This window comes from Pleurodeles waltl, chromosome 4_2, assembly GCF_031143425.1.
Source record: "Pleurodeles waltl isolate 20211129_DDA chromosome 4_2, aPleWal1.hap1.20221129, whole genome shotgun sequence".
Taxonomy (NCBI): Eukaryota; Metazoa; Chordata; class Amphibia; order Caudata; family Salamandridae; genus Pleurodeles; species Pleurodeles waltl.
Genome location: NC_090443.1, coordinates 739,650,768 through 739,672,367, shown reverse-complemented (window position 1 = coordinate 739,672,367; position 21,600 = coordinate 739,650,768). Strand labels below are relative to the sequence as shown.

Sequence of the window (21,600 nt, the reverse complement as noted above, 5' to 3'; positions counted from 1 at the left end):
TGACTTATCAGAGCACAGACAAACCTCATGCTTTACAATTACAGATGGCATCATTCAAATAAAACATTATTATTTAATTTTTATTTTTTAAAACACAACTAGGTCTACTTGGACATTCGACAGGCCAAATCATTGTGGAAGTCACCAGGAGAAGAAGAAACAGTGACTAATGCTTTTGGATCAAGGAAAGACAGGCTATTTGATGAAAAATTCATATTAAAAACATACCTTGGCCACATTTATCACATATCACCATTTCATTAGGTGTTTCTGAATACTCTTCCTCGCATACTGTACAGACCATTTCCTCACTCTCAGTGGCCCCTATGAAACACAGATAAACGCACAGGTAAAAATACAGGGGGGAAAACAAGCAACCATGTGAATGTTTGTCTTGAAGTGCCATGATTAAAAACTGTCAAATTCTCATATTTCTTTATGGAATAAAATATCCTAGTAGCTCTGAACCACTATAAAGATTAAATACATTCATCTCACCAAGTATATTGTATGGGGACTGTCTATCATAATCTGTCCCAGGTCATCTGACCAGAAGATTTTTTTAATTAGGCTTCTTACAAGTATAGTGTTACAGTAGACTCAAAGCCTCCACAACTATCACCACATTTCACCTAAAAACCTCAATAAGCTATTTCACATTTGCAGGCCATTGGATACAATATAGAAAGCTTGGACAACAAGCATGCGTAAAAATAATTTTTCAAAACATATTTTGTGAAAAAGTGTTTCCAAAAGTGACATTCACAATCTCCACCTCCGTAACATACTATACCACTTTTATCATATTGTGTAGCACAAAAAAATTAAAAAAATAAAAACTTCATTTTGCTCAATATTTTTATCCTAATTTGGCAATACATTTTCCTAAGTTATAATTAGTAACAACTATAAACTAAATTTAGAAAATATTTCGAGATTTTTAAAAAAAAAATCTGTGATAACATTTCTTTACACTATAAAATGAGGACTGAAAAAAATCCAAGCAGAATTCCAGCATGCATGAAAGCATGCATTTTGTTTGAAGAGCACAGAGTGTTATGATGGTAGAGAGGGTTTCTCACCACAAGAGAGGTTAATGGAAAGAAAAGCTTTAGTGTTACTGTGGGGATTTTCAACCAATACTCCAATCCTTAATTGAATCGCTTGCCATATATTTTGGTCAAAATGAAAAAATACGTAGAAGTAACAGAGTTACTGTAAAATGTGTTTTATAACATGCGTTTCGGTTAAGAAGTTTAAGAAACAAATGAAAACTATCTCCACACATACAACTCTCAAATTCAGCAGCTTAAAAATGAAAGAATTTCAACCATTAATTCCATCTAAGTCATACAATGTTTAAACGACAAATAATCTCTCAACATTGGAAGGCATACCTACCCTTGTGCAGTAAAGTAAATGCGACCACTAGGATTGCATGCTAATATCCCTTTTCAGCTTTAAATGTTAAGTTCATTGCATATATGTGAATGAAAAAAGCAGAGGACATTCGTGCCCTCACTATTAAGAGGTTAAAGTATTGATTTAAAGTTACTAGGGAAAAATTGAACTTTTGCACTTTCATACTGTCGGTCAAAGGTTTTATCAGAGGGAGAACATACAAGCTGTACCAACAAAACATTAGTCACATTTAAGAAACAGATAATTTTCTCCCATGTATACAATTCCTGTAAATCTTGCATGGATATTGCCTAAACAATATTTCTTCAAGAAAACAATACCTAAAATGTGCCTGTAAAAAAGCAGCATATATGTTACACAAATTCAGAAATCTCATAAAACCTGTCCAGCACCCATAGTGTTGAAATAAAAACAACACTGAGAGAGCATTTGAAACCTTGTGATAAGCCGTTTAAAAAGGTGTACCAAAAGATCAGCCCAAAGGCTCTGGCAGGCAGGTGGCATTATTCACAGATAAGTAGGTGCAAAGTTTAAGGTGACAAAACCACACAGAAGAGATAAAAAAATTCTGTGGCTGCTTGTAATACCCAGAGCGTAGGGCAACAGCAGGATTAGAATAGCAACAGTTTTGAGAAGATGATGATTATGGAAGTAAATATAATAGTAGTGACTAGACTTTTCACCAAAGGTCTGAGAGGATATGCCCAGGGCTGTAAGTGATCAATCAAATTATGAGACCATGCACTTTTTTCACTACTCATGTGAAACAAGATGGCCCAACCAAAATTCCAGTGAGGTGTCACCCACATTCATTTTAAGTTCCAGCAGACACGAAGGTTGATCATCTCGGACTTGCTTCGAGGCTGAACTACCATCTCACCTCCCAGAGCAGAGTTGATGCACAATGGCTGGCAGCGTGTGAAAACTAACTTCTGTGCAGGACTTCAAGTTCCAGTGTTTTTATTGCCGCAATTACCAGGAACACTATGTTGACACAAGGTGCCTAGAAGCAAATCACTTTGTAGAGTGTGCTATACAAAGATAGAGAAAATAAAAGCTGAGCCAAGAAAGCAGACATTAATCATGCCATTTAAGCAAAATACAATAAGCTAACTATGCACACAAGTTGTTGATCAAGCACATATCACTCGACCAAATTTATTTTTTTTTTTTTAAACATCACACATTTTAGGACAAACATTATAAAGTCAGATGTAAGCACTGCAAGTCCACAGTTTTGGCCCTGAACTACCATTCAGACAAGCTGGACGTTCAAGATGATCTGCTGAACACACTAGCCATCTACGTAGCGGGGATCGACCATAATCTTGAATCTTTAAATTAGTTAATTGTAAGAGCACAATCCAGCACCAATGTATTTCAGACAGTTTGCTGTTGTTCCCTTATTATCAACAGTTTGTCATCTCTTCCTACATTACTGACTCCATTCTGACGGAAATCAAGAGGGTTTCTGAAAGGACGGTACTCCCGGCCAACTCTCTGAGTCTAAGGCCCATGGTAGAGGCAACCGGGCATAAAACCAAAAGTAAAACACTACATGATTACTTTGGTGTGGCAACAATTGAATCGAATATTATCTCAAGCCTGCCAGACGATCCTAAGGCTCCCGAACGGATCACTCAGGAGGCCCCAGTTCAATCAATGACCTGCTTGACAGGTGAGGATCCAGGGGGCCAAGGCCTCCCATTCGATCTCAAACCCATGCCCCCGAGTGAGATGGGAAAAGCACTATGCCCTGATACAGGTCCAGGGGTTTACCCTGCCTTGAGTAAAAGGGAAAAAAGAAAAGCTTAGCAAACAACGAAACAAAAGGAGGAGCACCCAGCCTGTTTTTGTAGCTAAAGGGCACCAACCACTGCAACAAGACCCGTGTGAGTCTCCCGCAATGAGTATTGTGACTTCCACATCTAGGGTTACAGTGGCTATGTCAGTTGGTCGCATTGAGGCGAGCGTGCCAGCTCAAGCTGTAAAGGCATTCGTCTACGGCAAGAAGGATAGATTACCCCCTCCAAGATCTAAAGGGGTCGGACAGAGAGGGTTTAGCAGCTCTACGGGCCATCAGTGACGCTCTGTGCCTGGAGGATGCTGACCCCATCGGTTTGTCAGCAACTGCTCTATCTGGGTCTTTCCTACAGAGCTCGGGCCGCCGCCCCATGGCTGCATCAACATGCAGCCAAAATCACACAGTTGTGGCACGGGGGATGGGACAAGAGTCTATAGTGATTCTACCCCCCCCCCCCCCCCCATTTCAGGTGCCCACCTTATTTAAACTTCCCCACTTGTTCTCCAAGAGTTAACCCCGACTGCATATTTACAAAATTGCTCCTCATACCGGAATACCAATCAAGGGGTTCTCGTGTTATATTTTACTACTTTTTAAAGCTATTCTAGAATTAAATGTCATTGGTTCCGGGGACATTACATCAACTGAATTCCTCCCAAAGATGGGGATGCGGTCGGGGGAAATCACCCTGATGGCATTGGCTACAGCTGACTTGGCACAGACAATTTGTGAAAAAAAAAAAGAACATCTTTGATTCCTGTGCATTACGATCACTTGGTACAGTTCTCCTGGCTATCCTGTGCTTCTGTCGGCTGCCCCAGCATTAAGTCAACAACAGTGCGGAAGCCATTTTCAAGCTTAAAGGGCGCCCAGGGCAGCTCCAGCAGTCCCAACATTGTAGGAATGTCTGGTACGAGTAACCGACTGTGGGACAATTGGGACTGGTTCCAATCTGCTCGGTCACAAAGGCCAGTCGCATGAATACCACAAGGGGGTTCTACAGGGGCCGGGTGCGAGGGACTGACTCTGTGCTCCTGGAACACGAAAGGGTTGGCACGTAAGCTTTAATCCATGGACCTAATATCTTTCCTCAATGATCATGACATTATTGCCATGCAGGAAACTTGCGAGGAGAACGAGAATCCACTGATGGGGTTCCAGGAGTTCTGGAAATCCGCTCAACGAGAAAAAAAAAAGAGGCCGAGCCAAGGGGGGTCTAACTATTTATGTTGCTGTCAAACCTATAGGGTTCATCACGCCATTGGGATGGGAGGAGCATTGGGTTCAGGGGATTAAGATTAGTAAAGGGACTCTACAGCAATCACTCATCATGATTAAAGTTTATATAGCACCTGGGACAAGGGAGAAAAGAGGGAAACTGACCCCGCTAATCTAGTTGCTGGGTGACTTAGTAGGCCATTATCCACAAACTGACTTTGTAGTTATGGGGGACTTTAATACAAATTTATTTCAGGACTTGTCGGAAGGCCCCCACCTTGTGGGTAATTATCGTCTCTTGGACCAGATAAGACCTAGGGACGGCCCATACATTGCCTTGGGAGAAAATGTTATTACAACATGGGGTTTAAAACCCTGAGCGGCGACTTCCAGCAAGATGTACCACCGGGCTGGACGCAGTCCGACAGACATTTTCACTCATACCTAGATTACACAATCTGTAACATGAAAATTCTTTCCTCTATTGAAAGTTTTCAGATATGTTCTCTATGTGAGATTGATCACCGCCCCTAGATAGTAACTATGAGATTGAGCTTTGACCGTAATGCCGAGGTACGGTCTGTGGGAGGCGGTGTGTGTTATGAGACCCCGAAATGCATCAGATGGAGCTCCTCCTCAGGTACTGCCATAAAGGGGGAGTGTGCCAATGTTTTTGGTCCAAATGAGGCTGACCAACGATCTTTAGTTGAGCAGTGGGACAAGTTTATTCTTCTTTTATTATACAAATATCAGCGACCAGTGCGCAACCTTGTTCCCCGTCCTTCTATTATGATCCTCGGGGGACGTTTGATTTAAAGAAAGCCCGGAACCGAGCTGCCAGGGCATTTAGGAAGCACCCAGACTCTGAGGTACTGACCATTAAACTTAGAGGCTCAGAAAGCATATAAGAAGGCAGTCTTTTTTAGAAAAACAGAGGCACTCAAATATGTTCTGCGCAAAACTCCTTAGTGCAAGTAAGGATTCGAATCCACTGAAGTTTTGGAGCCTTGTAAATGATCTGACAAGGAGCCAGTGCCAATATTGCGGAGAGTGACTAGGTCATTTTTGTGACAACCCACTTTCCGTTAGTGACTTGGAATGTACTGAGCAGGGCAGGGGTTGTAATGGGTCGGATGCATCTCATGTCAACCAGCAATTGCAGGTGGTGGGCTGTGCGCCCTATACCCTGAAAGTCAGGTTTTTCTCCTAGATGAGTCTTTGCAGGTTGATCTGTCTTTAAACAGGGTTGTGTTCTTGCTTCCCTGCTGTTCAATTTGTATATTTCCGACCTCGATCTGCACTTGATTCTGTCAACTCACATTCCCTCAAAATTGGGGACCTTCAACTAAGCCATTTGCTGTATGCAGATGATCTGACAATGCTTAGCTATATGAGAGTTGGCCTTCAAAGGCTGCTCAATAAACTGGCCTCATATACAGATGAGAATGACCTTGAGGTAAATCTGCTTAAGACAAAAGTGGTCTCATTTTGTGGGAGAAGGCTGCTGAGTACCAGTTGGTGTTGTAAGACTAACAAGCTGACCTCTGACTCATCATAAATATCTAGGAGTGCATTTGGACGCCAGAGGCAGCTTTGTCATCCAAAGGAAGGAGATAGAAGCTAAAGCGGTTGCCTTGAAGGTTGCCTATGCAAAGTTGTCTAGAACATTGCAGGGGCCTAGTTTGTTCCCCCCTTTTGAAGGCTATGAGCGTAAAGATCATCCCCTCACTGTCTTCTGGTCGAGAAGCAATGATGGATATTGGCACTGGGATATTAAATCAGCTGGTCATTAGGATCTATAAGAAGGTCCTCCACCTACCGCACACTGCATCTCCTGCGCAGGTGAGGCTGGAACTTGGGCTTTTGGACCAGCAAGCTGTGGGTGCCGGGGTGTTTTTGAAATTCTGTCATAAATTGCGCAGGGCAAAGGCCGACAGTTTAGAGTCAGTATTATGGCGGGAACTAAGCGCACATGTAAGTAAAGGGTCATATCATTGCTTTTTGGTTTATTGTAGACAGTTACTGGAAGCCAACGGGCTCTGGGCTGCCAATCTGTCGCAAGCCGCATTTAAGCTGGGGATTAAGAAGAGTGTTCAGCTCTGGTCTTATCATAGCGACCGAGCTCTTATAGCCAACCGGAAGCACGCCTGGTCAGTTATTAACTCATTTCGCCCAGGTCAATCCCCCATTTCCCCCCCCCCAGTATCCAAACAAAGATGATTATTACTATTTATTATTACTGCAAGTTTTTAACTAACAAGCTCAGATCACATACGTTTCACAATACTTACCAGTTTGTATATCCTTCCAGAGAACCCAGGATTTTGAACTGTCTTCAAATGCAATGAAACAGCTCTGATTAACTGTGTTTATCTGGAACAAAACAGATACAAAGCTCTCATAACAATACTGTAATCGCTGATAGTCAAATTGTAAGTTTCTACAAAATGTAGAAGGGAGTGGGAAAAGCCTATGTTGGTAGGGTGCTTAGGAGAAAACATTTATCAGTCAAGCATGCTGGTATAATTCCACAATTGTTAGTGCCTCGGATAACCTTCGACTAGTTGGGCAATAAAAACTGTAACATTATGCGCTTTTGAATATGAATTTTCAATCTGCTTTAATACCATCTGTAGGAAGTTGGCTATATACTATTTCAAAGTAAGAAATAGTGTGTGTCTAGGGTTCCCCTTAGAGGTGAGATAGTGGCAAAAGTAAATAATTCTAATGCTCTAATTTGTGGTGGTGTGGTCGAGCAGTAGGCTCAGAGGGTAGTGTTAAGCATTTGTTGTACACACACAGGCAATAAATGAGGAACACACACTCGGACTTACTCCAGGCCAATAGGTTTTTATAAAGAAAAATATATTTTCTTAGTTTATTTTAAGAACCACAGGCTCAAGATTTGCAGTAAACACTTTAAATGCAAGGTACTTCACTTAGATACTTTAGGAACTTTGAATGAAAGCAATATCATATACAGTCTTTGTAAAAAGGGCAATAATCTATTTTCAAAATGGACACAGTGCAAAAATCAACAGTTCCTGGCGGAGGTAAGTAAAGGTTAGATTAGGAGGTAAGTAAAACACTTACAAGTCTCAGTTCTGAGGCATAGGCAGCCCACCGTTGGGGGTTCAAGGCAAATCCAAAGTTACCACACCAGCAGCGCAGGGCCGGTCAGGTGCGGAGGTCAAAGAGGTGCCCAAAACACGTAGGCGCCTATGGAGAACAGGGGTGCTCCGGTTCCAGTCTGCCAACAGGTAAGTACCTGCATCCTCGGGGGAGCAGACCAGGGGGGTTTTGTAGAGCACTGGGGAGGGGACACACAAGTAGGCACACAAAACACACCCTCAGTGGCACAGGGACAGCCGAGTGCAGTGTGCAAAGCAGGCGTCGGGTTTCAGGTAGAGAACAATGGAGGGACCCGGAGGTCACTCTAGTGGTGCAGGCAGGCACAGGGGGGGCTTCTTGGGACAGCCACCACCTGGGCTAGGCAGAGGGTCGCTTGGGGGTCACTCCTGCGCTGAGGTTCGGTTCCTTCAGGTCCTGGGGGCTGCGGGTGCAGTGTTGGTTCCAGTGTCGGGTCCCTTGTTACAGGTAGTCGCGGTAGGGGGATCCTCTGGATTCTCTCTGCAGGTGTCGCTGTGGGGGCTCTGGGAGGTCGTCTCTGGTTACTCATGGGCTCGCAGTCACCGGGGAGTCCTCCCTGAGGTGTTGGTTCTCTAAATCTCGAGCCGGGGACGTCGGGTGCAGAGTGAGAAGGCTCACGCTTCCGGCTGGAAACGTGCAGTCTTTGGAAGTTGCTTCTTTGTTGCAAAGAAGTAGCTGGTTTTGAACAGGGCCGCTGTTCATGGGAGTTTCTTGGTCCTTTAGTCCAAGGCAGTTCTGAGACTTCAGAGGTCACTGGTTGCAGGTTTTCGAAGTTGGAGACAGGCCAGTAGGGCTGGGGCCAAAGCAGTTGTCGTCTTCCTCCTTCTCTGCAGGCTTGTAGGTCAGCAGTCCTTGTTTCTTCAGGTTGCAGGAATCTGATTTCCTGGGATCTAGGAAGCACCTAAATACTGAATTTAGGGGTGTGTTTAGGTCTGGGAGGGCAGTAGCCAATGGCTACTGTCCTTGAGGGTGGCTGCACCCTCTTTGTGCCTCCTACCTGTGGGGAGGGGGGCACATCCCTAATCCTATTGGGGGAATCCTCCAAACTCAAGATGTAGGATTTCTAAAGGCAGGGGTCACCTCAGCTCAGGACACCCATAGGGGCTGTCCTGACTGGTGGGTGATTCCTCCTTGTTTTTCTCATCATCTCCCCTGGACTTGCCGCCAAAAGTGGGGGCTGCGTCCAGGGGGCAGGCATCTCCACTAGCTGGAGTGCCCTGGGGCATTGTAACACAAAGCCTGAGCCTTTGAGGCTCACTGATAGGTGTAACAGTTCCTGCAGGGGGGAGGTGTGAAGCACCTCCACCCAGAGCAGGCTTTTTATTTCTGTACTCAGAGCACAAAGGCCCTCACCACATGGGGTCAGAAACTCGTCTCTCAGCAGCAGGCAGGCAAAGACCAGTCAGTCCTGCACTGAAGGATTGGGTAAAATACAGGGGGCATCTCTAAGATGCCTTCTGTGTGCATTTTTTCATAAATCCAACACTGGTATCAGTGTGGGTTTATTATTCTGAGAAGTTTGATACCAAACTTCCCAGTATTCAGTGTAGCCATTATGGAGCTGTGGAGTTCGTTTTTGACAAACTCCCAGACCATATACTTAATATGGCCACACTGTACTTACAATATCTAAGAATAGATTTAGACACTGTAGGGGTATTGCTCATGCAGCTATGCCCTCACCTGTGGTATAGTGCACCCTGCCTTAGGGCTGTAAGGCCTGCGAGAGGGGTGACTTACCTATGCCACGGGCAGTATTTTGTGGGCATGGCATCCTGAAGGGGATGCCATGTCGACTTTGCCTTTTTCTTCCCACTAAAAGACACAATCTACAATTGCAGTGTGCATGTGTTAGGTGAGGGGTCCCTTAGGGTGGCACAACATATGTTGCACCCCTTAGGGACCTTCCCTGGTCACAGCGCCCTTTGTACCACTGGTACCTTTTACAAGGGACTTATCTGTGTGCCAGGGGTGTGCCAACTGTGGAACAATGGTACATTTTAGGTGAAAGAACACTGATGCTGGGGCCTGGTTAGCAGGGTCCCAGCACACTTTTCAGTCAAGTCAGCATCAGTATCAGGCAAAAAGTGGGGGTAACTGCAACAGGGAGCCATTTCCTTACACATTCTTATCATCGAAGCAGCGAAGGCGTTCAACACACTGCACTACCGTTTCTTTGAGCTCCAATATTTTATGCTGGTGGCCCGATTTCTCCGGCCTGATCTTTTCTGCCTCTCTCAGTTTGCTCTCTGCCACTATGGTGTCTCTGAATAACGTTCTACGCACCTCTACTGAGCCCACTATGCACCCTCCTCCCCCATTACTAGTTCAAAGGCATCCCATTCTATCAAAGGGTTACTGGTTATGGCCTCATTATCCACAAATAATTGAGCAAATGTTGCTTCACCTCCCCCTGATATTGTGTATCCTCTAACGATTCCGGTTTTATTTTCCATGTGGGAATACGGGGGTGAGGCAAACCCCACCTCAGTGATACCAATATTGGGTTATGGTCTGAGATGGTGCGAGCCAAGCATTCAGTATTGTGTATATGAGAGAACACATCTGGTGTACACAGGAATGCATCCAGCTGAACATGTAATTCATGTGAATAGGAAAAATAAGAGTAATCTCTGGTGTCGGGGTATAGTCTTCGCCATGCATCAACCAGGCCCCAATGCGATTGCCAAGATGCAAATTGCCGTGCCACTCTAGTGAGTGGGGAATCGTGTGAAGGGGGTGAGAGGTCTTTAATGGGGTCCACCACGCAATTAAAATTTCCTCCCAGTACTAGTGAGTGTTGTAGGAATGGGGCCAGGCGGGCTGAAAGCTGTGCAAAGAAAGTGCCCTTATCAGAGTTGGGTGCATAAACGTTAATCATTAACAGCTCCCTGCCCTCCAATCTCCCCCGAATTGCCACAAATCACCCTTCTGGGTATATGAGACTATCCAGGAACTGGAATGGGACCCTGCTCATATCCATATCAGGGACCCGGGGGTCTGGCATAAGCAGAATGAGTGGTGTAGTATACTTGGCCCCTTCATCGTTTCTGTACAGCCTTCCCCTCTGCTTTTGTTAAGTGTGTTTCCTGAAGCTTCACCACCTGGACTCCTCTCCAAGTTTGAAAATACATTATAACTTTTAACCATTGTGTGCATGCCCCGGACATTCCATGAAATGAATTTATACGAGTCCAATGTAGCCATACTACGGTCTCGGCCCCAGGTGCTTCTGCGCCCATCTCATCCTCATCGACACCTGCAGCCGCCCGCGCTCCACACCTTTACAGGGAGTGCAGAATTATTAGGCAAGTTGTATTTTTGAGGATTCATTTTATTATTGAACAACAACCATGTTCTCAATGAACCCAAAAAACTCATAAATATCAAAGCTGAATATTTTTGGAAGTAGTTTTTAGTTTGTTTTTAGTTTTAGCTATGTTAGGGGGATATCTGTGTGTGCAGGTGACTATTACTGTGCATAATTATTAGGCAACTTAACAAAAAACAAATATATACCCATTTCAATTATTTATTATTACCAGTGAAACCAATATAACATCTCAACATTCACAAATATACATTTCTGACATTCAAAAACAAAACAAAAACAAATCAGTGACCAATATAGCCACCTTTCTTTGCAAGGACACTCAAAAGCCTGCCATCCATGGATTCTGTCAGTGTTTTGATCTGTTCACCATTAACATTGCGTGCAGCAGCAACCACAGCCTCCCAGACACTGTTCAGAGAGGTGTACTGTTTTCCCTCCTTGTAAATCTCACATTTGATGATGGACCACAGGTTCTCAATGGGGTTCAGATCAGGTGAACAAGGAGGCCATGTCATTAGATTTCCTTCTTTTATACCCTTTCTTGCCAGCCACGCTGTGGAGTACTTGGACGCGTGTGATGGAGCATTGTCCTGCATGAAAATCATGTTTTTCTTGAAGGATGCAGACTACTTCCTGTACCACTGCTTGAAGAAGGTGTCTTCCAGGAACTGGCAGTAGGACTGGGAGTTGAGCTTGACTCCATCCTCAACCCGAAAAGGCCCCACAAGCTCATCTTTGATGATACCAGCCCAAACCAGTACTCCACCTCCACCTTGCTGGCGTCTGAGTCGGACTGGAGCTCTCTGCCCTTTACCAATCCAGCCACGGGCCCATCCATCTGGCCCATCAAGACTCACTCTCATTTCATCAGTCCATAAAACCTTAGAAAAATCAGTCTTGAGATATTTCTTGGCCCAGTCTTGACGTTTCAGCTTGTGTGTCTTGTTCAGTGGTGGTCGTCTTTCAGCCTTTCTTACCTTGGCCATGTCTCTGAGTATTGCACACCTTGTGCTTTTGGGCACTCCAGTGATGTTGCAGCTCTGAAATATGGCCAAACTGGTGGCAAGTGGCATCGTGGCAGCTGCACGCTTGACTTTTCTCAGTTCATGGGCAGTTATTTTGCGCCTTGGTTTTTCCACACGCTTCTTGCGACCCTGTTGACTATTTTGAATGAAACGCTTGATTGTTCGATGATCACGCTTCAGAAGGTTTGCAATTTTAAGAGTGCTGCATCCCTCTGCAAGATATCTCTCTATTTTTGACTTTTCTGAGCCTGTCAAGTCCTTCTTTTGACCCATTTTGCCAAAGGAAAGGAAGTTGCCTAATAATTATGCACACCTGATATAGGGTGTTGATTTCATTAGACCACACCCCTTCTCATTACAGAGATGCACATCACCTAATATGCTTAATTGGTAGTAGGCTTTCGAGCCTATACAGCTTGGAGTAAGACAACATGCATGAAGAGGATGATGTGGTCAAAATACTAATTTGCCTAATAATTCTGCACTCCCTGTAGATTTAAAACTATCAAACATTGAGACTCACATTGCCCTATATATCTAGTCCAACAATTAACTTCCCAACTCCTGTTCCCCAGGACAAAAAGGTTTTCATCTCTCATCCAAACCTAAACAATTACGTCAACTAGTCTATCGAATCTGGGGGCGGTCCTCAAGTTCACTTAGAGGAATCTGCTGTTTTGCCCGTTTCTCCCCCCATCATCTAAATTTCGTGACTGTGTTGTTGAGCTCGATCTCCCCACCTCAGGTTCCGCCATCTCAGGCTTTTCAAAGGGGGGGGGGGGGGGGGGAAATGACTCCCAGGTGAATCTTGGTGAGCCACATAGCACCGACTCAAGTCTTCGAGAATAAAGCCAGGGATAAGTGAGTCTAGATCCGATCCATATTGCTCTATCTCGTCACTAGCTGGGGTCCAGTCCAAGTAGAGAGGCCTCCGCTTCCATTACCTTTTGGCGTTCCTGTTGCACCTCTTTACTGGAAGGGGCCATCAATTTGTGGGTCATTCCATTTCAGGATCTCCTTTGTTGTCGTCATTGCAGGTCTCCTGAGAGACGGGTCTCACCAGGTGAGGACTGAGAGTCCATCCACTGCCATACTTGTTACAGTGTGGTAATAAATTGTGCCCCCCCCCCCCCCCAGGCCATCACCCTCAGTTTTGCTGGGAACATCATTCCATACTGTGTCCCCATTTGCTGCAGTTTTTGTGTAGCATCTCTAAAAGTGGCCCTCTACTTCTGTACTTCCTGTGAAAAGTCTGGGAAAGTACGGTGCAGGAAAGTACCATCTTGCCTGGCATGTTACCCCCATATTTCACTGTATATATGTTGTTTTAGTTGTATGTGTCACTGGGACCCTGCCAGCCAGGGCCCCAGTGCTCATAAGTGTGCCTGAATGTGTTATCTGTGTTATGACTAACTGTCTCACTGAGGCTCTGCTAATCAGAACCTCAGTGGTTATGCTCTCTCATTTCTTTCAAATTGTCACTAACAGGCTAGTGACCAATTTTACCAATTTATATTGGCTTACTGGAACACCCTTATAATTACCTAGTATATGGTACTGAGGTACCCAGGGTATTGGGGTTCCAGGAGATCCCTATGGGCTGCAACATTTCTTTTGCCACCCATAGGGAGCTCTGACAATTCTTACACAGGCCTGCCACTGCAGCCTGAGAGAAATAACGTCCACGTTATTTCACAGCCATTTTACACTGCACTTAAGTAACTTATAAGTCACCTATATGTCTAACCTTTACCTGGTAAAGGTTAGGTGCAAAGTTACTTAGTGTGAGGGCACCCTGGCACTAGTCAAGGTGCCTCCACATTGTTCAGGGCCAATTCCCCGGACTTTGTGAGTGCGGGGACACCATTACACACGTGCACTACATATAGGTCACTACCTATATGTAGCTTCACAATGGTAACTCCGAATATGGCCATGTAACATGTCTATGATCATGGAATTGCCCCCTCTATGCCATCCTGGCATAGTTGGCACAATCCCATGATCCCAGCGGTCTGTAGCACAGACCCTGGTACTGCCAAACTGCCTTTCCCGGGGTTTCACTGCAGCTGCTGCTGCTGCCATCCCCTCAGACAGGCTTCTGCCCTCCTGGGGTCCAGCCAGGCCTGGCCCAGGATGGCAGAACAAAGGACTTCCTCTGAGAGAGGGTGTTACACCCTCTCCCTTTGGAAAATGTTGTGAAGGCAGGGGAGGAGTAGCCTCCCCCAGCCTCTGGAAATGCTTTCATGGGCACACATGGTACCCATTTCTGCATAAGCCAGTCTACACCAGTTCAGGGACCCCTCAGCCCTGCTCTGGCGCGAAACTGGACAAAGGAAAGGGGAGTGACCACTCCCCTGACCTGCACCTCCCCTAGGAGGTGCCCAGAGCTCCTCCAGTGTGCTCCAGACCTCTGCCATCTTGGAAACAGAGGTGCTGCTGGCACACTGGACTGCTCTGAGTGGCCAGGGCCAGCAGGTGACGTCAGAGACTCCTTCTGATAGGCTCCTTCAGGTGTTGCTAGCCTATCTTCTCTCCTAAGTAGCCAAACCCTCTTTTCTGGCTATTTAGGGTCTCTGCTTTGGGGATTTCCTTAGATAACGAATGCAAGAGCTCATCCGAGTTCCTCTGCATCTCTCTCTTCACCTTCTGCCAAGGAATCGACTGCTGACCGCGCTGGAAGCCTGCAAAACTGCAACAAAGTAGCAAAGACGACTACTGCAACTCTGTAACGCTGATCCTGCCGCCTTCTCAACTGTTTTCCTAGTGGTGCATGCTGTGGGGGTAGTCTGCCTCCTCTCTGCACTAGAAGCTCCGAAGAAATCTCCTGTGGGTCGACGGAATCGTCCCCCTGCAACCGCAGGCACCAAAGAACTGCATCACCGGTACCCTGGGTCTCCTCTCAGCACGACGAGCGAGGTCCCTTGAATCCAGCAACTCTGTCCAAGTGACTCCCACAGTCCAGTGACTCTTCAGTCCAAGTTTGGTGGAGGTAAGTCCTTGCCTCCCCACGCCAGACTGCATTGCTGGGAACCGCGACTTTTGCAGCTACTCCAGCCTCCGTGCACTTCCGGCGGAAATCCTTTGTGCACAGTCCAGCCTGGGTCCACGGCACTCTAACCTGCATTGCACGACCTCCTAAGTTGTCCTCCGGCGACTCCTTTGTGCGACTTTGGGTGAGCACCGTTTCACTCCACTTCGTAGTGCCTGTTACGGCACTTCTGCGGGTGCTGCCTGCTTCTGAGAGGGCTCCTTGTCTTGCTCGACGCCCCCTCTGTCCACAGACTCAATTGGCGACATCCTGGTCCCTCCTGGGCCACAGCAGCATCCAAAAACCCTAAACGCACGATTTGCAGCTAGCAAGGCTTGTTGGCGGTCTTTCTTCAGGAAAACACTTCTGCACGACTCTCCACGGCGTGGGGGATCCGTCCTCCAAAGGGGAAGTTCCTAGCCCTTGTCGTTCCTGCAGAATCTTCAACTTCTACTGTCCAGTAGCAGCTTCTTTGCACCCACAGCTGGCATTTCCTGGGCATCTGCCCATCTCCGACTTGCTTGTGACTTTTGGACTTGGTCCCCTTGTTCCACAGGTACCCTCGTTTGGAAATCCATTGTTGTTGCATTGCTGATTTGTGTCTTTCCTGCAGAATTCCCCTATCACGACTTCTAAGTCCTTTGGGGAACTTTAGTGCACTTTGCACTCACTTTTCAGGGTCTTGGGGTGGGCTATTTTTCTAACCCTAACTGTTTTCTTACAGTCCCAGCGACCCTCTACAAGGTCACATAGGTTTGGGGTCCATTTGTGGTTCGCATTCCACTTTTGGAGTATATGGTTTGTGTTGCCCCTATCCCTATGTGTCCCCATTGCATCCTATTGTAACTATACATTGTTTGCACTGTTTTCTAAGACTATTACTGCATATTTTGGTATTGTTTACATATATCTTGTGTATATTTGCTATCCTCATACTGAGGGTACTCACTAAGATACTTTTGGCATATTGTCATAAAAATAAAGTACCTTTATTTTTAGAATATCTGTATATTGTGTTTTCTTATGATATTGTGCATATGACACTAGTGGTACTGTAGGAGCTTCACTCGTCTCCTAGTTCAGCCTATGCTGCTCTGCTAAGCTACCATTATCTATCAGCCTATGCTGCTAGACACCGTATACACTAATAAGGGATAACTGGGCCTGGTGCAAGGTGTAAGTACCCCTAGGTACTCACTAAAAGCCAGTCCAGCCTCCTACATACGGGCCGTGTAATTTTCTATTGTGCAGTCGCCTTTCTTCCTTACTTGGCTCACCAATTAGTCCCTGTCCCTATAGCAGCAAATGAGCTATAACTGGCCTTGTTTGGGCCCTCAGGGGTGGGGGCACGCTGGAACCCTATGCACTCTCGAGTGTGAAGAAGGGTGAAAGTCCACCCTCCGCCACTTCCTCTTTAAGCCAACCCTCCAGAAACTCCACCATGTTATTCTTTTCAATGTTTTCTGGTAAGCCGATCATGCGGATATTGTTTAGTTGGGAACAATTTTTTGCATCCTCTGCTCGTAGTTCCAGGTCGCAAATTTGCTTCACCATCTTGCTCATAGTCTTGGTTGCGTCACTAACCTTTAGTAGGATCTCTTTGACTTGTTCTTCTGCTGTAGACACCATTCGTCCGCCAGGCGACAGTGGTCGTCTCAGAGTATCGTTAAGACTGTTGCCAGGGCATCAATTTCCCTTCTAATAGTTCACAGGAGTTATGGGCTTGTAGAATGTCCTGGAGGGTGGGGTCCCCTCCATGGGGTGGTCGTTCTTGGTTCCCCAAGGTCCCGCAGAGTCACTTACATTAGTGTTGTCTTTCGCCACTACATCTTTCTTGCGGCCTGCTTTTCCCATATCTGGGTCTCTAAGGCATGCCATGGGGTCCATTTCATCCCACTAGTCCCATCTCCACAGTGACTGCGTTGTGGTGGGCTCAGGATTCTGCAGTGTTCTCCTTCTGTTTTTTGTGTTTATGTTTTTACTGCGCTGGGGACTCCCCCGGTGCGGGGTACCACGAGTTCAGCGGTCCCCCACCAGTGGAGTGCCTCCGTAGTTTGCAACCGCAGGGGAGTGTAGAGCTCTCCTCGACTCCCTGTGCACCACTTCTTGTCCTGGGCACTATGTTGGTCAGAGCCGCCTCCCGCTCTCCACAACACCTTGCATGCACTCAACGGACCGCCGTTATCAGTGCGTGGTCTGAAGTTGCAACGCCCGCTCCGGAGACCGATGTCCTCTACTCACAGGTCCCGGCCGCCATCCTAGACTCCTTGCGACTCTCTCAGCGCTGATGAAGCCAGATAGACCTCCTATCGCCTCATGTGTTGGGGTCTCCCCTGGTATGGGGTATCTGGAGCACTGCAATCTGCCTCCCCTCACCCCTGAGGAGGCCTTGCTGCATGCTATTCAGGGCCAAGGTCAGGGACCACCTCTCCTCCTTGCTCCCCTTGATGCCTTTGTACTGGCTCGATGCCCAGCCCCCTTCCCAGAGGGCCAGTCACAGTTTCCCAGGATCGCCACAGCAGCTAGGGCCTGCCATCGGTGGAGCGCCTCCATATTCCTTTGCTGAGTCTTCTGCTGGGCACGATGCCGGCCAGAGCTGCGCGATCTCATTGGTACTTCGTTGGCGTTGCGCAGTTTCAGGCTGCGTCGCCCGCTGCAGAGGCCGGCATTCAAACCCCGCAGGTCCCGGCCGCCATCTTGGGCTCTTCGCGGCCTTCACAGCCCCAGCGAGTGGAAGGTGAACCCCGATCACCACGCATGTTAATCGTCTCCCAGTTGCTTCAGGGGCCCCTCCCGCACTTTTAGCTGTGTTTAGTGAGGGGGTAATGGTGACGGGGCAAGGATGGTGGGTGGGGTAATCGTGGGAGTGTGGTCGAGGGCCCTCTGGGTAGCAGGATTCTACAGGGTGGGGGATTACAGGCAGGAGCCTCACAGGGAGACTTCATCGGCGTTCGGACACGCCCCCCTGACACTAATACATAGCACAATAAAGGACTACCAACATTTATGTGTTCTCTGGCAACACGCAACCAAGTATTCAGTCTGCAAATCGAGAATCCTTTCCTATCAAAGACAGCACTGCCATGATACTAGAGCAATTTCAGCATAAAAATGTGGCAGACAGAACTGGACCTCCATGGGTATATTACAGGCAACCACCTGATGCATGCTGCCTAGTTTGAGATAGAAGCTTTAGAGCATATAGCTCTTAAAGCGACAGAGAAAAGGGGAACTTTACAAGGACCACCAAAATTAATTCCCTCTTTCACACTTCCCAAAACAAAGGGCAGACTGATAGTGTAGCAAATTCAGTCCTTATTGGTTTCCTGCAAAAGATTTTACCGGCCAAATAATGGCATACTTGGGAGTCCTTTATGGTCACAGAGGCCAGATCATGGCAGAAGTCCATAACAATGAGGTGGAGCCTTGCAGAAATAAAAAGGTCTACACTAACTCCATCAACAGACTATCTTGTACAAAAAAATATACGTGAAAGAGAAATAGACACATCAGCAAAATATGTGCTGATACCAGAGTTTGAGTACATGTGCTAGTCACAGACTCCATCTTGTACAAAAAATATACATGAGACAGAAATAGACACACAAGTAAAATATGTGCGGAATCCAGAGAGCTGCCACTGGATTTAGCTATGCAATATTTGGACACCGCTAGGCAGGTTAATATGAATGGATGTCGAAAAATGACAAATAGGAGAGATCGGACACCTAATAAGATAGTAATTATAGGAGAACAAGACTCATTTGCAGTCTACCCTTTCTGAAATGATTTGGCGTATTACACAGAGTAAACTTGGCAAGTTTCCTTCACCATCGCCTAAAGCAGGTTCCTTAAAAATTTGACCTATGTGCCATGACAACTTTGTGAGGGAGCTTCTAAATGCATAGATGCCCTCAAAAGGCACAAAGCAGGAGTACAATTTGCTACAGGGGATGTGAAGAGCCTCCTTGCAAGTATACTGGGTAATGAGACCAACAATATTTTTCAAATAGTACTGCGTACCAATGCAGGACAAATAACGATTAATGGTGACAGGGACACAGAAACATTTAAAAGAGTACGTGCATTTGACTGGGGAGAACTGACAAGGAGATATCCAAATGTGCCAGATATAGGTGGCATGATGAGTCAGTGTTCGAATATGTTGATCATAGTAGATAACTATGGACCACTGAGATGAGTCCCCTAGGTGAACAAGGGACCAGATTGTTCTTTCACATTGTCAAAAACGGGCTGCCAGAGGATCTACAGCAGCTATCAGACACAGCAGTGGCAATAGATAGTAAACCGTGGAAGGAAATACAGGGCATAATACTCCATCATGCTAGAAAAAGGTTGGAAAAGGAAAGAAAAACAAAGGAGCATTTGGACCGTGTCACAGCCTAATTGGCTACTAAATTTTTCTTTTTTTAAAAACACACATATAAAGAACACAGTAGGAGCAAGTGTAGTCACGCAAGCACCTCCACTTCAAGTCACAGCACAACTACCACAGATACAGTCACAACAGTAATGGTATCATGGTCCCACTGGTCAACCTATGCAGCAATTGATGCAAAGATTGCAACAGCAGCTGGGGGCAGGGGTGGGGGGGAAATAAAACAAATACGATGTGTTATCATTGCAACAGGAAAGGGCACTTAATGGCAGATTGTCGCTTTAGAAAGGCACAACTGGGGACAAGGTGGATATTTTCCCCTACAGTACCAGCAACAGCTACAAGGTTTAGTGTACAGTGTGCCACAAATGGCTCCACAACAGCCAATACAAAAGATACAATCACAACAGAATGATCAAACAGGGATGGTAACATCCACCCCAGGGCAAAAGTGAGCACTACACTATATTTAGCAGACACCACAGCAAACGAAACCTGTACCGCAGCCAATGATGGGGAGCACAATTATTCAAGCTGGGACTCATACATTCTTCACACCATGACTGTCTGCGCCTGAGACCCTGATGTGCCCTGTGATAGCAAAAGCGATGCATTACAAACAAGAGTCTATAGCATCCATTAGTATATTGGGAAGAAAATATAAATTCTTGATTAATACAGGGGCAACCAAATGGTGCATTTGACATGGAGGTCTGCCATTGTCAAATAAAACTATGGCAGCACAAGGGTTCTCAGGTGAAACAATGACAGTACAATACACCTGTGAGATTCCAGTTCAGGTAGGAGATTCTGTCGTTTCTGAGTCACTGCTGTATGTACCCTAAGCTCCTACAAATTTCTGGGGAAGAGCTTTGTTACACGAACTGAAAACGTCCATTACATTCAATGATGATGGACAATGATTTGTTCCATACTAGGTATACCGTCCATGGGTATGGTCTTAAGAGCCGCCCTAGACAATACCGAAGTACAAATGAGAGGAGTACCGCTAAAATGTATCCCTGCTACAGAAAGGCATAATGAAATTCATAATGACAAATCCAGCCTTATAGGGCAACTGGATAGAGACACTACCTAAATTGTGGTTTAGGCCAGACGGAAGAAATATTAGGACTATCTCTAAACAGTATCAGTTTAACAAAAATATTTGGGATTCTAGAAGCAAAGGAGCACAAGCAAATTTTGTAGGGAATAGCGATATTCACAATTCCAGGAGTCAAAGTTTCCTATAAAGACCTACTAGAAGAAAAAGTACAGGACACTAGAATACTGTTACAAGAAGCAGCAGGGACTTAAATAAGTGGATTTCCAGGAAAACAACAGGGAAAGCTGGTGAATTACTTGCACAGGTACCACCACACTTATGGTCACAAGATTCAAATGATGTAGGATTAATACTGAGAGCTGAACCTCTTAAGGTAACACTAAAAGGAAAATACACAATTGCCCAGAGTTAGGCAGTACACTATTTCACGTGAAGCAAATGAAAGAATAGCAATTACCATACAAGCCTTAGTGAAGCCGGTAGTTTTATACATCTCGCCCTCACCATGCAACACCCAGATTTTTCCACTGCGCAAACTGCAGGGAAATAATTGGAGAATAGTACAGTATTTTCGCCCCTTGAATGCTATTGTAGCACAATAGTTTCCCATAGTACCAGACTCCTCAGTAATATTAACCAACATCCCAAACACAGCAAAGTGGGTTACAGTGATAGATTCAAATACTGCATTTCATGCCGACTGCTCAACAGCAAGCACAGTACCTAGAACGGGTAGTGTCTGCGGAGGGCCGTCACATTACACATGACAAAGTGGAAGCGGTTAGAAATCAACCACTACCCAAGACAATTACAGAATTTTTTTAGGGTTATCCAACTTTATGAGACAGTGGATTTTTTTAAACACAATTTTTTTTCTATTTTATATAACATTTCCATTACCCTTGTGTACAATGCACTTTGATGTTACAAGTTTACACATAATTCACAAATCCCATCAGCAGCGCGGTAAATGTAGTATCATTTGATAAGTACGACAGGGTTCTCCCCCCCCCCCCCCCCAATCCCTAACCCTTTACTAAGATTTAAACTGCAACTGTGTCACTCAACAGCATGATATAGGAGAAGCTAGCATTGCAATCATGTCTTAACCACTTAGCATGTCCAGGGTAGTTGTATATCGTCTTTTCTTT

The 21,600-nt window shown here is 45.7% G+C and overlaps 1 protein-coding gene across 7 annotated transcripts in view; it reads right to left on the bottom strand.

Moving 5' to 3' along the window:
* The window catches only part of MTF2 (metal response element binding transcription factor 2), a 411,648-nt gene that overhangs the window by 286,922 nt on the left and 103,126 nt on the right, over window positions 1-21,600 (bottom strand). For 4 of the 7 annotated variants that reach the window (XM_069232368.1, XM_069232366.1, XM_069232367.1 and 1 more), the window contains 2 exons: window positions 6,736-6,817; window positions 229-324 (listed from right to left, as the gene is read on the bottom strand). In XM_069232368.1, coding sequence (XP_069088469.1) covers window positions 229-324; window positions 6,736-6,817 — 178 coding nt within the window. Of the gene's footprint in view, window positions 1-228; window positions 325-2,229; window positions 2,441-6,735; window positions 6,818-21,600 lie in introns of those variants that run through there. The other 3 variants (XM_069232371.1, XM_069232370.1, XM_069232372.1) reach the window with 3 other exon arrangements.